Source organism: Peromyscus leucopus, chromosome 18 (genome assembly GCF_004664715.2).
Source record: "Peromyscus leucopus breed LL Stock chromosome 18, UCI_PerLeu_2.1, whole genome shotgun sequence".
In the NCBI taxonomy this organism is placed as follows: domain Eukaryota; kingdom Metazoa; phylum Chordata; class Mammalia; order Rodentia; family Cricetidae; genus Peromyscus; species Peromyscus leucopus.
Genome location: NC_051078.1, coordinates 21,618,469 through 21,635,756, shown reverse-complemented (window position 1 = coordinate 21,635,756; position 17,288 = coordinate 21,618,469). Strand labels below are relative to the sequence as shown.

The 17,288-nt window shown below is 36.4% G+C and overlaps 1 protein-coding gene across 2 annotated transcripts in view; it reads right to left on the bottom strand.

The window, feature by feature from the left end:
- Syt1 (synaptotagmin 1) overlaps positions 1–17,288 on the bottom strand; it is a 505,793-nt gene that overhangs the window by 141,564 nt on the left and 346,941 nt on the right. For both annotated transcript variants that reach the window (XM_028873036.2, XM_028873038.1), the window contains exon 5: positions 2,630–2,814. In XM_028873036.2, coding sequence (XP_028728869.1) covers positions 2,630–2,814 — 185 coding nt within the window. The remainder of the gene's footprint in view (positions 1–2,629; positions 2,815–17,288) is intronic.

Genomic DNA, 17,288 nt, shown 5'->3' with positions numbered 1-17,288 from the left:
GATATGCTGCTTAAAGTATTTTGAAAATATAGTGTTTAAAAGTGAATTTCATTGGTATACTTTGGAGGATCATGGGACATCACATGACAGATCATTCTCCTAAAATCTGTGCATTCTATTTTTCATCTTTAGCCTTCATCTTCATAAGCTATTAACTGTAGTGGGTAGCCATTCCAGTTCTGATCTGAAAGTTCCAACCCCCACTGAGGCTTCGGTAACTGTCAGGCCTACAAGGCGGGGCCAAGAGAGGGCCCTGAAGACCCGAGATCTGGATGTGCCACCTCTCTTGGTTCCTGGACCCTGGATGGTGGAGGTAGATAGAGCAGAGTTCTCTAGAGAAAACTGCCGGAATGTGACACACCTTCCCCAGACCCTGAAACCTACCTGTCCCTTCATTTGTAAGTTATGCCACTAAATAAACCTCCCTTTTAACTACGTGGAGTGGCCTTAATAATTTCACCAATAGCTATTAGCTATTTTTGTAAGGATTGGTTGATATACTGCTGTTACATGATTATCATCAGGGCATGATGATTTCACTATTCCAATTATATTTCATTCTATAAATTTAAAATTAAAAATCATACCTAGTTCAAGCCCAAAGTACATAAAATGGTTGGCTTAAAGTAATTAAAATCATTTTACGTGGTTGGAATTCTAAATACTTTGCTGTAACTGTAAGTTATTATCAACTATCACTGACTTTTTCCTAGTATTTACTTATTTGATTCATATTTCTCTGCCCCTCTCCATCCAAATGAGTAGGAGACAGATGGGGAAATCATCATCAAGCCTATATGTGAGATCTTGGTCATTTATCCATGGTGTTATGGGGATAATGGCACTGTGCCATCAATTATACTAATACATCATACAAAACAAATCCACAAATGAAAATATAGCTTTCTTATCCTAGAAAGGAATGCTATAGTTACTGTTTAACATTTATCAATGCCTTTAAGTATTAATTCCAGTACACAAGAAAATCTCAATTGAGTTTTATGATAATTACAAAAATAACAGCACTATACATTCAAATTATTGTTTTCAAAGCTATTGCTAAAATAACATCCTTTTTCTAGCCCATGTTTATACAGGAAAGTTATTTCTATACTTAATTATAAAATGATTAAAAAAAATCTGTGATCCTGTCTAAAAAAACCTAAATGAATAAAAAAGGAAGAAAAATCAGTATTAAATCCTACTTGCTATAACTCAAAATTTGCGCATCTACTTAACAAATTAAACATGGAGACAAATCCTGCTTAGTTATCTGTAGTTGTACATGAGCTTCTGTAACTGATGAGAAACTGCTAGAGAAATTGAACCTTTGCTACCCCAAGCTCAGGCTAAAGCTCTCTGAGCATCAGAACGGATTTCACATCCATTCTATAGCCCTGAGACCAAGCTGAATTGCAGCGAATGAGAAGTGAGCACCTGGGAAATTGCGGTCAATAGACACTACAGTGTCTTCCAGAAGGAGTTTCAAACTCCAACTGGGAAGGAGAGGCAGAACGTCAGTGTGTGTAGGAAACTAGGAAGCTGTATGTATGTACTATGAGCCTTGTATTAACACGTGATCAAATTGTTCTTAGGTTCATGTGTTAATGATTCAGTTAATAGTAATTAATACTATAAAACAATTGGAAAAAGTGCCTACACATGTTCCTATTTGGGAATAAATAAAACGTTATTTTATTTATTAAAACAAAATTATCTGATAGGAAACAATAACTATAAATATTTCTATGAAAAAAATCTTTACATTCTGTTTCATGAGTTAAATTTTCTTCAGAAACATTTAATATAAGTGTTACTCCAAAATTAAAGAAACATTTAATACTTTTCATTAAACTTTACCTTGACTAAGTTGTCCAGCTGACATAGTTAAAAATAGGCAACAACATCAAAGCAACCCAAATATCTTCTCTATGCATGGGAAGACAGCTCGGGCACAGAGTTGATCAACAGCATCATGGTTCTAATTATGATCACTAATTGAGGAAATATAATTTTGTCTTTCAACTCTGTCTTGTTCTTTATGACTGGGCCCTATCTCCCTTTACCACACATAACTTATTGTTTCTGGCAACTGCTGGCTGAGCTGGCAGAGTGTGTGGCAATGTTGGCAATCACCAAGCATGATGAAGTTACCTAACAGAGACCAAGGGCAGTGGATGAGTCAGGAAGAGCCCCCATCCAAGAGGGAAAGAACTCAGGTACCTTGTATACCTTGTATTACAGTTTAGTTTAGTTTTTTTTTTTTTTTTAATTCTAATCAAGATTGGCTAAGGAGATGGAATAAAAATGCTCAGGAATTATCTTATTATTCCAAGCCCATGAAGCCACACCTAATGGTGTAGAGTCCTTCCCTGGTTTTGTGTGTGTGTGTGCTTGCGTGCACGCGTGTGTGTATACAAGAAAAAAAATAAAACCCACTGGACCTGTCTCCACTACCCTTTGGGAGAATGAGTAATGCCTGAAAGGACTGTCAAACATCTCTACAAAAGCAACAACAGTAGCCACAAGTTGTTCATTCCTGTGAGCATCTGGCATGAAAGAACAAAGCCCTTCCTGGTGACTTATCATCTGAAGAGTGTACGGGGTAAATAAGGGGCGTGTGCATTACCTGATCTTTCATGGTCTTCCCTAGGTCTTTCACGTCCTTCATGTTAATGGCATTCTTCCCTCCCTTCTCCTTTCCCTTCTTCTTGTTTTTCTTTTTGAACAAACATTTCTTACAGACACAAAAGCAGCAGGTCACGGCGAGAAGGACCGCAACTATGGCTATGGCGATTAAGGCCCACGGTGGCACTGAAAAGAGGGGGAAAAAAAAAAGAACATTAGCAACAGAACTGGCTAACCCAGCGCAGCACACAACCGTCCTTGCACTTGGATTTCCCCCAGGGCTGGCGTTGCTCCAGAGGGATTCTTCTCCTGGGTTTTATCGGCTCTGTCGCCTGGGCCTGGACTGTTCCTCTATCTCTGCATAGATCCCATGTCACCTCCCCCTTACGCTCCAAATTAAGTTTCCATTAATTCATCTCTTCCTTTATTCAGAGCACAGCTCTCCAGCCAGTTTTCTGGGTTTGAACACTGGTTTCTTCCTTGACTAGCTCTGTTATCTTTGACAAATCTGCTCTTTGCCTCAGATTCCTCATCTGTTCAGGAGAGGTAAAACTGGTTAAGTACCTTAGTGAGTCTTGGGAGAATTAGGTATTAAGATGCAGGGGCCAGCATGATAAAAGCTTAATTCATGTCAACTGTAATTAATTATCAAGCAAATACTAGATGTTATCTTAATATGTTATGACATGGTCGAATGGGCAGACATTAGTCACACAAACAGAAAATCAAATGTAAAAAGTATAACCACACTGAAGGCAAGGAATAAGTGCTTGGTGTCTTGAGAGCAGCTCATGGAGAGATGTAGAGGGCTTGGCTAGGTAGAGGCTACATGACTGCCCTGATTGCTTAATGGTCCTTTCTGTTTTCTTCTCTATCAAGTCAAGAATATAGTGGTACCCATTTTCTTTAGCTGATTACAATGGCATCCAGCACACAGCAGGAGCTCAAGTACTGGTAGCTATCATTTCTTTATATTCAAGGGTAGGATTCAGTAATGTTAGGAATCCTTAGGAGACATGAGATATATGAGGAGGGATATCAAAAGAAAGACAGACACCATGAACAGTGCTCAATGAGAACACACAGGGGATGGAGAGGAGGAAGTCGTGAGTTCTGGATAATAGAAGAGGTTGATTTATAGGCTCTGTTTAACATAAAAAATTATATACAAAAATGCACATGAAGAGTTTTCTATTATAGTGGTCCAGTGTTACCAGTTAAAACATTCCTTATTTAGCATCCATGTGTAACTGGCTTATAAAAAGCTAAGTTTCATGGGAATATTTGAGATCTAACTTTGTCTGGAATGGAATTATTCATGATTCAAATCACAGCTCTTCAAATTTATCAGAAGTAATTAGATTTGTCTGTTGTAATAAGAAAAAGACATTGGGCACTGAAAGAGTAAGAAAAAGCATAATTTTCTTTGAGCCGCATAAACATCATTAGTGCCAATGATTGTTGAACACAAGTCAGGAGTACTCTGATAAAGTAAAAACACTTAAAATTAACCTCTCTTCAAAACAGAAAATCCACTCTTGCATGCTCTGTCTGCATTTAGCCTTGTAGTGAAGAAATTCACTTTGCATATTATTGAATATTAGATAATAACCCAAGGACATATAAAATTATCACTTTTGATATCATGTTTATAGCCACAGAAATACTTGTGTGAACAGTAGAGATAGTTACAAACCCTAAGTCATGTTTTGCTAATGTTCTTTAACCTACTTGAACAGTCGATGCTTTTTTTTTTTTTTTTTAAAGATTTATTTATTTATTTATTTATTTATTTATTATGTACACCAGAAGAGGGCACCAGATCTCATTACAGATGGTTGTGAGCCACCATGTGGGTGCTGGGAATTGAACTCAGGACCTCTGGAAGAGTAGTCAGTGCTCTTAACCGCTGAGCCATCTCTCCAGCCCCGATGCTTTTTTTTTTAAAAAGTGGAAGTCAATGCAAGCATATGGAACCAATGATATTATTCGTAAGACTTCTCTTAGAGACTTCTACCTCTGATGACTGAATGAAACTCCTGCCGTGTGTGAATGGGAGGCTATGTGCTGAATGCACACAAGACAATGTTAATAATGGCCCTTCATTCTAAGTCTCATAAATTATTCTCCTAGTTGGACTTTTGTGAGAGTCTCTTAGAGAGCTACATAAAGGCCTCTTCAATTACAAAAGACAAGACTGAGATGATTTGACAAGTTCACACAAAGAAAATAAGTGGTAAGAGCAGAGGAACATTATTTAATCAAAGAAAGTTAAAGAGAGAGGAACATGGGGTCACAGGAAGAATTCTGAAAGAGTACAACTGGAGGTAATTTCAAACCACTGAAAATGTTTCATTTTGGGACCTTCATTTCTTAAGGCATTATTGACTGCCTTATTTGCTTTTAGTTGATCTAATGTGCAGATTAATTTTAATGTATATAATATTGAATATTATAATATATAATATGATCATATATAATATAATGTAATATAATAACTAGAATTTTCCTCATTTTTATTATTGCCTTTAGATAGACTAAAAAAAAAAACACAAACCCAAAATCTTACTCTAGCTATTTTGTACATCCATGCCAAAGGCAATAATAATGCACAGGAATAGCCATTTTTAATAAATGGAATTATTTGAATACAGTGTTTTCATTAAATTTTACTATTTAATAGAGACATGGAATACTTTAGATTTAGCAAGTTCACTAAAAAACCACTATCCTCAGCATTCAGTTTTAGTATAGTGAGCAAATCTCATGGAATATATTTTGGATTATTGAAAATCTACTTATTATGGTCTAACCATGGTGCTAGGACTTTCGCCATATTATTTCTTTTAATCTTCACAGCAATTTTGTTCATTATCACTTCAACTTTACATAGAAAAACTCAAGAAATCCTGAGAAATTTCAATGGCTTCAGGTTGTTCAGCTAAAAAAATGTGTAAATTAAAAAAAAGCATACAAAAGAAAAAGTCATGTCTGGTTTTGAGGCCTTTTTCATAGGACATTTTAAAGGGAAAAAAATCCAATAAAGCAAATAAACAACTGTCTCAAGTGTGGCCAGGAGCGATTTCCTTGGTATAAATACACTTCCATCAAAACATTGCTGTTGGCACAGTGTTCGGCTGCAGCTTATCGCCACCAACTACCAACAAATGAAACTCCAAATCAGAATTGTAACATTTAACTCAAAGGCTTTCAGCAGAAAATGATATACAGGATGAAAACTCTGAGGACATTATTTTTAATTTTCTAGTTAATGGATTAGTTTTTCCTGTATTTCTTGACCTGAAGGTAAAAGGGTACATGAGAATTAAGCAGAAAGAAAACTTTTAATGATAGTTTAAGTTAGACTTGGGGGTAGGCGGAAAACAAGTCCCTCAATGACTTGAACTTCTTGGTTCTTGGAAGCTGTGAACAGATTAAGGACACTGGAATTTCCCTGCTCATACCCACCACTATGTTTTTCTTAGGTATGTTATTTTTGAAATGTCATTCTTTCTTTTCTTTAGTCATCTAATTATTTACTTTTCAGGCTTACCACACATATTAGCATTAACATTTTTTTAAATAAAATAAATAAAATCACTAGACACATTTGCTAAATTCCAGTGGGAATACTGACTATGTGATGTAATATATTGGGTGGTTTATAGTAAACTGGCATAAGATCATTTAAAATAATAATTAGTATTTTAAATCTGCATATCCTTGAAAACCATTTTAATATAGCCTTTTCCTATGCACGAAACACAGTTCCTACTGATTTAAAACTCAGGTTTTTGTAGAGTATTTGTGAGGTGAACATCAATATTGACATAGACACAATGAAAATATTAGTTAACATTTTGAAATAAAGTTCCCTTAATAGGTTTGTTATTGGAAAATAAAATAGAACTGTTCCCCTCCCCGAAGAAAGATTACTCTTCTATGAAGGTAGGTATAAACTGAATAGTGAAATATGTAATAAAATACATTTGTGGGTACCTACTATGTGCAGGATCTTTTTCTCAAGATTGGGATACAAATTAAGCAGGCTGTGTCTAATGCTGCATATTGATCTTTTAATTTTCTAGTGTTACAAGGTAGATGTCATTTGCTTCATTTAAGGGAAGGTAATTTCTCATTTTGTTAAACATAACATGCTGCATTTTCAGATAGGATCTACATGGGTTAATAGGCTCTTGTGTATAAATTTAGGCTGCATGGGCATATCTATTAAAATACTAGTAACTATTCTTTCTAGATTAAAATTACCAGAAAGATATTGAAAAAAACATTTGTTTTCTCCAAGAGGGTTATGGCACAAAATAAATTTTGAAGAAAACTATCTACTTCAGGAACTCTGAAGAATTTCTTCTTCTTTTTCAACATGGATACTTCAAATATAGGATCATGAACTGTAAGTTCCACAATCGCAAAGCTATTGTATAGCGTACATTTTTCAAAGGCGAATCTTTAGCATTCCCCAATAACTGCACCGAGCATTCGAGCTCCCAAATCTGAAGCTTGTCCGTCAGAATACACTACACTCAGATTCACAGGCTCAGTCATTCATACAGAGCACCCTGCTGTGGCCCAGGGATGCTTCGGTAGGTAGGGAGCTCTCCAACCCTCATTTCCAAGGAAATTTGAGTGACTCAGAGATCAGCGCATAGCTTGTAGAAACCCACAGAGCCATGCTCTCTTCCTTCAGTAGGAGTAAGAACACTGTTGCGTTCTCCACCCCGGCTTTTCGTCGGGGCCCCTAATTCTAGCTCCTTAGCTCCAACTCCCTCCTTCCTCGTTCCTCTTCCCTTCTTCCACAGCTCTTGTTTCCTTTCCAACACACCATCTCATGAATTTACTCTTTGGGATCTTGCTTTAGTTCAGGAGGTCAGAGCCATTGCTCACTGGAGGCCCCCCCCCCCCCATTCTTAAATCTCAGGCTTGATTTCACTTTTATGGTCAGCTCCGCACTCTGTCAGGTGCATTACCATTCATCATCTTAAGAGATCACCTTAAATGCAGGTCCCTTTTTTCCTGGATGGGCTGCTGCTATTTCCTGCCTGGGAAATAGAAGCCTGTCCATTTGCACTAGTCTTAGACCAGCCAGAGACCTCAATACAACATGGATAATTTTGTTGCTATGGATACCACAAAAACCTTAGCAGTGACTTCAGGTATTTTCTGTATTTGACACGTCTCTATTTGTCCAAGGAAAGCCTCACTTCTGCACTCACATCTCTCTAATGAATTTTATGAATAAATTCCAGGCTTCTGAATTCATATATCACTGAAGCTTTTCGTCAACTTCTAGTTTGCCCCCAATTATCCATCATCTTTCTAGATTATTATGATCCTCCAAGATGAAGAATACAATATGAAGATGGTTATTTTGCTATTAGCTAGTAGGAAGAAGAATCTATTGCAAAGCTTTGCTTTTGAAACTGTTTATGAATAATTTTTAAAAATACCAGGATAATCATCTTAGAAAGATTGGCACAAAACACAAGCAAAGCAATCTTTGTATGTTGAAGTTTTTCATAAATGAGAGAATTGCAAGTGGGAAAAATAAACACTGGATATATATGAATTAAGGTATCATTAGTTACCTCTGGAGACAGAACATCAAATGCAAAATTGGAAAAAGTACACATAGCATGTAGAATGTAACTTAAGATAAAAACAGAAGTCAGAAGGAAGAATTTCTTATTCTAAGCTAAAATGGATACAAATAGTTGGCATTTAGGTATTTGATACATTTTCTCTTCCTCACTTTTTTGAATGAGGGTTTTAGACTTCTTTTGTAACAAGACTTTCCCTTCAGAATATGTTAAAAGTGTTAAATCTTCATTACGAAAAACATAATTTTGTGTGTGTGTGTGGTGTGTGTGTGGTGTGTGTGGTGTGTGTGTGTGTGTGGTGTGTGTGTGGTGTGTGGTGTGTGTGTGTGTGTGTGTGGTGTGTGTGTGTGTGGTGTGTGTGTGGTGTGTGGTGTGTGTGTGTGTGTGTGTGTGTGTGTGTGTGTGTGTGTGGTGTGTGTGTGTGTGTGTGTATGTGCGTGTGTGCGTGCTACTCTGAAAATACAATTTTTAGGACTTCATGTTCTCCCTGCCTCCTTCTCTTTGCTTATTTCCTTTGCTTTTCTAAACTTTTAATCTCACTAATTACCCGGTGATGACCCTCTTAAACCAAGCATTCAGCAGAATAAAGACACCAAACTCTACATTAGATTTTTTTTTTCTTAACCCTAAAAAAATGAGACTACTTTCCTTGTAGAACATTCACAAACCCTTCACCAAATGGCACTCAGGGTCATCTTCTTAGGGACCCACTTTGTCTCTTTCCTTTTCCTTTTCCTTTTTCTCTTTCCTTTTGTTTCCCTTTTCAGTTTCTGTCCCTGGCAACAAGCAGACTGGAAGATCTGTCCACGCAAGGATGCTACCGAAGTCATGGCAAGCACTGATGGGAACCATGCCTCTGGCTTTTCAGGGTCAGTCCACTTTGGTTACTCTCAGTGGCTACCTGGCACGCCAATGCCTGGTGTGATGGAGAAATGTAACCAAGTCCGAAATAATTGACTTAAAGAGTTTCATTCTTGTTGGGTAGCTCTAACATATACAAACCTATGAACATGACAGAACATGGAAAATGGCACATTAAATGGTACTTCTGGCCAAAGGGGGACTCGGCCTCTTTTTGTACACCAGTTCTCAAATACACAGTAAACATATATTGCTTTGATATGCACAAAGCCACTGGCTCTTCTTTAGCAACATTTTACCAGGGGCTCCATCCCTTATCTGATTTCAGATTTTACTGTGCTGTTGATCAATTTCATATATGTTGTGGAATAACTTGGGGCACTGACATTTCTCAATGCCATGATTAATTCTGACTAATGGCCATTCTATCTGCACATGGATTAATCAAACAATTCCATACAGTATCTATATTTATAACAGTCTGCTGTGAATGATAAGACCATATCTTCTCAGTCCTGGAAGGTTTGAATTTGAGGTAGAAAATGATGTTTGGTCTTGGGTGGGTAAACTTTCTAGAGGATTTAGATAAGATGCAGGTCTGCCCACCAGCTTGCTGGTAGCAGGCTCCTGGGAGGAATGTCTTGGTAAACAGGAAGGATGCCAGATGAGTTGGCAGAGATGAAGGCTGTTCCCCAGCTAATCAGTTCTCAGGCCTCTGAAAGTTCGTAGCAGGTTTCAATCATTCTGCAGACAACACAATTTTGTAGCTAAAGGGAAATCCATTTTTCTATGGGCCTTTTAGCAAGTTTCTCTCAAGTTATGATTTCTAAGTTGTTCTTAAAACAAGCTATTATTTATTTTTTTCCCATTAGAGCAGCTAATATCTTCTCACATTCTATATAAGAAAAAAATTGAAATAAATAGCTTTTGGATTTTGAGCCTATTCATGTTGGTTCTGTTTTGATGTCTTGAACTGGTTAAAAATTTCTTTAATCTGTTTCCTGTCTTAGCAAAGATGCCCAAGGAAAATAATATATTCTAAGAATGGAACACAGCTCCTGTTGGTAACTTGGGGGTAATCCAATATTTTATTATCAATATATGTTTCCTTTCTCAGCAATTTAATGTTATTAAGATGAAATTTAGTTATGAGAAAAAGCATATCAGCTTAAGGGGTGGATCTGCTCCCTGCTCTTTTAGCAGTTTCAGGCCATGACTATAGATAACAAGCAAAATTCCACTTAACTGCATCATATGCTTTTTGGCAGAATTTTCCCCCAGCACACTGTACTTATTCTCGAAACAAGACTGCATAATTTTAGAAATTCCTGTAACTTGGAGAGTTGATTGTGCTGACAGGAGAATTGTGTGGCAGCTGTGTCTGAGTGGAGAGCTGGATGCCTGGGTCTTTCCAGTCAAGCAAAGGAAGCATCCGGCTCATTAACTTCATCACTACACAAAGTGACAGGTACACAACAGAACGAAGCTCCTTGCCTGTCTAGTTATCCACAGGATGTTTCACTTTGATTATCCAACGGATCCCTACTGCTCTAGACCAAACATTAATTTTCTTCCCAAACTGTTGTTTTCTGTTCCTTTCAATGTATTTCTCTCCATGGCCATTTCACACGTCCATTTCCCGAGCTGAAATGTTGTTTCTGCCTTTTTGTTTCATTGGCTCTTGGATATAAACTTTCATCTTTATTTTGTAGAACTCCCATGATCCTTGATTTATTTTCACCTTATCTAGTCATTCTTGTACATGGTGGATTTTCCCTTGGGGCTTATTCTTTTCTGTTTAAAAATTTATTCTTGTGTTTGGAGTTTGTCTCAGCCTTGCGACTGTCAGCATATGACCTCAAGGCCTTGCATGAATCATGCTTATTCTTAATGGTTCTTAAAGATTTCCACTAGGAATATGAAGTTCTGTTTGCTTTCTTTTCTTCACCAACACTAGACATCTACTTTAAATGTCGATCTGGTTAATAACATGCATGAACCCCTTTACCTTGTATTTCATCCACACTTATTCATGCTTTTTGACTTTTTAGAAAGAAAAATAATTTATTCATACATACTTACTTGGGCTGACTATTGTCTTTACCACGAGAGAAGCTACCTAGAGTGATATGGTTTCTCCCTTTGCTTTGCTTCTTGAAGGTTTCAGCAAATGCTTATTGAATTATAAAGAATAATTAGAGGCAGAGAGAGCCCTTCTTAAATATTGTGAAGACATGGCTTCTTTGAACACCGTTTTCCTGTTTTCTTTTAGTATTTCAGTCAAAGCTTGATAAAACTTCAAAGCTATAACAGTTTTCCAGATACTTCAGGAAAAATTGTACATTTATTCTTTTTATTTTTCAGAGATCATGGAATGACTCTGGAGCTCACTGTTCTGTCAATGATTTATCTGAAATGACTTATCTACTCAAACATGGCCTATTGAATGTATATTTGTGATAATAATATGGCTTCCTCATGCAAAATCTGCATTGTTAGTATACTAGTTTTTAGTTTTGGAGGTGTTCCCCCCTTTGAGACCCTTTCACATCATCTCAACTTGTTTGACCTTATGTATCAAACTGAAGAAGGACTAAGGAAGATAGCATTATTTCAAGCTTTCTGACCAGAACATTTGAGGATCTGCAATGTGCTTTGGTGACATGATTCTTATTAGAGTTGGGATCAGCCTTAGGATTTTGTGATCCAGCTTTGATTCTTTTACCATATACTCCTTTGTGACCACAATGAAAACCGATTAGGCAATTTTACTATTTCCAAGAACAGTTTAGTTTTGTAAAACTTAGAGTATTCCTACCAGGGTTTCCTGAGCTACTCAAAAATCAATGGAATGTAAAATATAATTGTTATTGGTTATAACAATAGGACCACAGTAAATATAATATAGATAATGGATATACTCTAAGCTCTGCCTGTTAAACTGCCAAATGCCTGGATCCTGTCATTTCAACTTTATGAACCTCATCTTTACGATCAGTATTATGGGAAATGGAAGGAAGGGTTAAGCATATGTGTGATTTGTGATATGTGACTTTGTAATCTGAAAGTATTTAGAATAGTGAACATCACAAAGGGGAATTTTAAAGATTTTTTTAAAGCCCTTTACAATAAGTTCTATTAAATTTCATAGCTTGAAAATACTAAAAAGTTTGTTTGCTTTTCACTCCTGCCAAGTTACCTAGATGAAATATGGACAATTTTTTTATGTGTGATTTAACTTGTAATGCTTTCAGCATTTTTTTTTTTTTTTTTGTTTTTCGAGACAGGGTTTCTCTGCGTAGCTTTGGTGCCTGTCATGGATCTCACTTTGTAGACCAGTCTGGCCTCGAACTCACAGAGATCCGCCTGGCTCTGCCTCCCGACTGGGATTAAAGGCATGTGCCACCACTGCCCGGCTGCTTTCAGCATGTTCTCACTTACGGATATAGCAGAATATCAGGGCAACATTCTAAAACAAAGATTGCTGGCAAAATCTGAAAGCCAAGGCGTTTTGATAGTTCTCAAGCAATTCATGGAGAAATCATAAAAAAAAAAAATCAGACTTTGAGGAGAATAAAAATAGTCATTAGAAGCTACAAATAATGTAAGCTCCACTAGAATATTAAGCTTGTAGTAATGGAAAGAAACATATACCTCTTTGTAGCTTCAGTAATTGGTTCCCCCAGGCAATACTATCCAAGATAATGATTCAACACAGCAGTCATGATGTTAGTGGTACAAATTCCCCCTTTCTGTTGGTGGATGACAGGTCTGCTCCAACACATGCTTAGGCTGTGCTGTGCGTAAACTAGTAACAAGATGTACTTCTGTGTAGTGTTACATTTCCTCCAGAACTGGCTAAGAATTTTGAGATTGGGAAACACACCCCAAAAGCCACTCTTAATAGCTAATAAATATTTACTGCCATTTAATTAGTATCCATTTTTTAAAATTAAAAATCAACTTAATGCATCCATGGAATGATTTATGAAATATTTGTGCTTATCATTTCATTTAGTCAATATTCTCTTTATTTGTGATGGCCAATTTCAGCTACAGAAAGTAATCTGACTCAGGAGATTCTTGGAAAAAAAGAATCATGACCCAATCTCAGGCTAAGTTCTTTGAACCAGCAGAATCTGAGTTAATCCAATTTCTAGTAATTCCTGTTTCAAATCAGTGATTTTAAATTACTTAGGGTGAAACATTTGGCCTCCTACTATTCTGCTGTGCCAATGGAGATGCCTGTTTGTTTATGGAAAACCTTCATTTTCTGCTATCTTTTCTCATAATTTTCTTGAAAACACGAGTCCACAGCATTCTTTTGTTGGTTTTGACTAGAATTGGAACATTAACCCCAAGTATTTGGGTTATTCATATTTTAATTCATGTTTTAGTATGAATTAGTAAAATAGTGAAATCAAAGATTTTACTAAGACATCAAAGCTATGAAATGTAATGGAAGGGATAACTGTGTTTTACATTTTGTTTCTGTATTTCACATCAATAAAATGATTAAAGTCAGAGCTTGACCACTATGACTGCTGAGTTTTTACAGCCATTATTCTTTTATGCTTACAGTATCTTGAAATCCTGTTAATGCCTAGGAGAAATGTAATTATCTCAATAGACCTGTGGCTTTTGAAAATTCTTTAAAAAACTTCAGTAGATGGATTGCTTAACATGTTTAGGCCAATGCCTTTCCAGCAATGTACAAGTCAGTATTTGAAGTCCCTTTTTAATGCCTTTCAATGAATGATTAAAAACTGGCAAACTTAGTGTGGTGATAAAGGGCAAATTGTTTGACTTAGGGTTAAATTAATATGTATGAAAAAGATATTTACTTTAAATTTAATAGTGTTGAGCAGAAAGGGAAAACATATCGGAGTGTTGGTCACAAACCACTGAAAAGCAGATCTTGAGAGGGGGAAAATACAGAAATGAATGAGTGGTGTGTGTGTGTGTGTGTGAGAGAGAGAGAGAGAGAGATAAACACTCACCCAGAGAAGTGGCTCAATGGTTTATAAATAGTGAACAAGTGTGCTCAGTTCTTTAGTCACTGCTGCCTGAAGTCTTCTTATGCATTTGTGACAAATGGAACATAAATTACGACTGCATTCTAGGGACTTTTCAAAGGGACAGCGACTATAGGTTTGTGTTAACCGAGTCTTTTGTTCATAGCTTTACTTGAAGTACACCATGCTGCCCGCGCCTTGTTCGCTTCTCTCCAGTTATCAGCCCTCCACTTTGGGATGCTTTAGGTCTGTTCGCTATGCAAGGGAGATGAGAAGGAAGGGTGTAGCTCAGAGCTGGGGGATCTGTTGTGAGCTACTTTGTTCTTGAACACTTTTCTGGTTGCCTTTGAGCAGCACAACTTGTGAGATGGGGAGGAGGAGGTGAGGAGATCGGAACGGCAGAGCATTTGCAGAAGAGTCGAGCTATTTCAGCTTCCACAGCCCCCAGCAAGTGGCAGAGATAGCAGTTCGCAGCCCCATGTCCCCACACTGCCAGGAGAGATCAGTTTGCTTTATTTATAGGGTTATGTGGGTGAGAAGCTCAGGTCTGATCTCGAGACGACAAACATGAAAATGAATGCTAGCTTAGAGACGTATGCTCTTCTGTAAAGCACCAGCAATCTGTGGAGTTGGTCTTGCAGCATGGTTGTATGGTATTTACTGCAAAAAGTCATCTTGGCTTTATTCCTTGTCTCAGTCCCACCAAGCAACACTGAAGATTTTACAGCAGCAGATGCTAACACCTACAGCTAGAAAAATGTCACACAAGAGTCATGAGGCTCGAGTTAGATAAGAGAAGTTTCTATTTCGTTAGAAAGTTAAAATAGCTACTAGTTATTTGGAGATGTTTTATAATTTTTCAGGCAACGTTCCCAGTGTGCTATGAAATAAAATGGGCTCCTTTGGAAACAGTCAAGTATAGGTAGATAGAGACTTGTGAATCCCAACTTGTCAGACTATGATCAATACTCAGCAATGGGAAATAAATTTCTGAAATGTCTGTGGAGTTATGATTGAGTGTTTTCCTACTTCATTATGAAGTACCATCTAGTCTGAGTGGATTAGGACTGTCTCTTTGGCATCATGTTAGTATAATATGACTTTAAATTAAAAGAATGTTTGGGGTTGAATTTTAATAAATGTGGAACTTAATAAGGGAAACAATAAAATCAAAATCAATTACAGTGTTAAATGTTACTTCAAATTTGTTACAATAATACTAGAGAAAGTGCTAGAGGTTTGGGGTGAGAGGATTCTGACTTTAAAACTCAGTGAAGTCTTTCTTCTTTTGGAATTTAACCTTATGAAAAGTAGGAATGATATCATAATGATAATTTTGCGAGTTACATGAAGTTCTATGTGAATACCTAGCATACAGGGAATTTAATAAATATTTCATCTCTCTGACATTTTGAAGAATAAAACCTAGGTATCAAATTCTCTAAAATAGATTTTTTTAAATTCTAAAAGTATTCTTTAGAAATATTTAAAATATTTAGATATAAATATTCAATTATATGTTATTCTTTAGGCTTCTTGTAAAAACTCCATTCCATTTCTCTCTCTTAAAAGTTAAGGAAAAGAAGCTGGGTGGTGGTGGCATGTGCCTTTAATCCCAGTACTCGGGAGGCACTTGTGGACCTTAAGAACCCAGAAGACAATTTTCTTCTAATCTCATGATATTACATATATTTAATAAAATATTATTCTTTTTCTTTTTAACAGAATGGCTTAAGACTCAAGTCAACTAAAAGAAAAATGAAGACTTTCCACTAAAAGTTTTCTCCCAGGAAAACAATCTAACAATACTCAGATGGATATAAATATTTGGATTTTCAATTTTTGAATAGATTGTGATCATTGGCTGGATATGGAATGGAGAGAGGTATGTTGAGTTTAGGAGTGTTAAGAAGACCAGCAGAAAGCTAAGCAAGGGAATAGAGATCTTCATTCTATATATTACCTAAGGCACAAGCAAGACACACTTCATGAGGATGGTACACTAGGACAGAGCACAATTTCGTCTTGTAGTTGATGGTAACTGACCCAGAAATACTTAAACATAAGGAAAGATGTCAATCTGGGTTTTAGGGAAGATTTGTAAATACTTATTAATAGTCATTTTGAGCCCATTAAATTGGATTTTATTTCTAACGTAGCATTATGCCATAATTTTCATTATGTGGCATTACATCTGTCTACATCATTAAGGACCAGAATTGTCCATTCTTTTGCCATTGCCTTGTTTTATATGGCTAATTAATCTTTAAGACCAAAAATATTGGACCAGGTCAAATTCATAGGAAATTCCATTTAATGTCAGAAACTTGGTTTGTAACATTAAAACCTGAGAGTGTATGGCTAACACCGTTGTATGTTTAGATCTAGGAATTATGATTTCTTGTAGAACTATGAATATTTACCTCCTTTGGATACTGTTTTCCCTTTAATCAGAAGAATGTAAAAGAATTTGTTAGCTAAATGAAAGGATGGGGAGAAAATTTCTGTTCATATTTTTGACCCTGATTTATGCTCTTAGTTTTATGTGCGAGAAGCTCAAATTTTCTTAAGATGATGAAATTCACCCTTTTCTCACCATCAAAACTGTATGCCATTTACCCCAACATTTTCTGTTCACATTTCTTATAATTCTTTCTTAACATACTACTTTGTTTTCTTTTCTATCCCTCACTTATATACAAGTTTGCACCCAGCTCTTTACTATGAATTTTCTCATAGGACTCTATAGATTTCAATTCTATCCAACATTATTGTAATTCAACTCAAGTAAAAAGGGTAAGTTTATGATATCACTTACAGCTACCAAGCTGAAGAATTATAAAGTTCTGGGTGCTGGGAAAGCCCATAATCAGAACTGATTCTATCTTTTCTCTTGTCCAAAGAGATAAACTTTACACAAAGACTAGTGCCCCCATCCAACTTCTTTTAGTGTAGGCAGTGGTTTTTGTCTGCCTGTCTGTCTGTCTGTCCGTCCATCCATCTCTATATCTCTCTCTATCTATCTATCTATCTATCTATCTATCTATCTATCTATCTCTCTATCTCTCTATCTCTCTATCATCTATCTATCTATCTATCTATTTATCTATCTATCATCTATCTATCTATCTTACCTACCTACCTATTTACCTATTAGTTTTTAGAT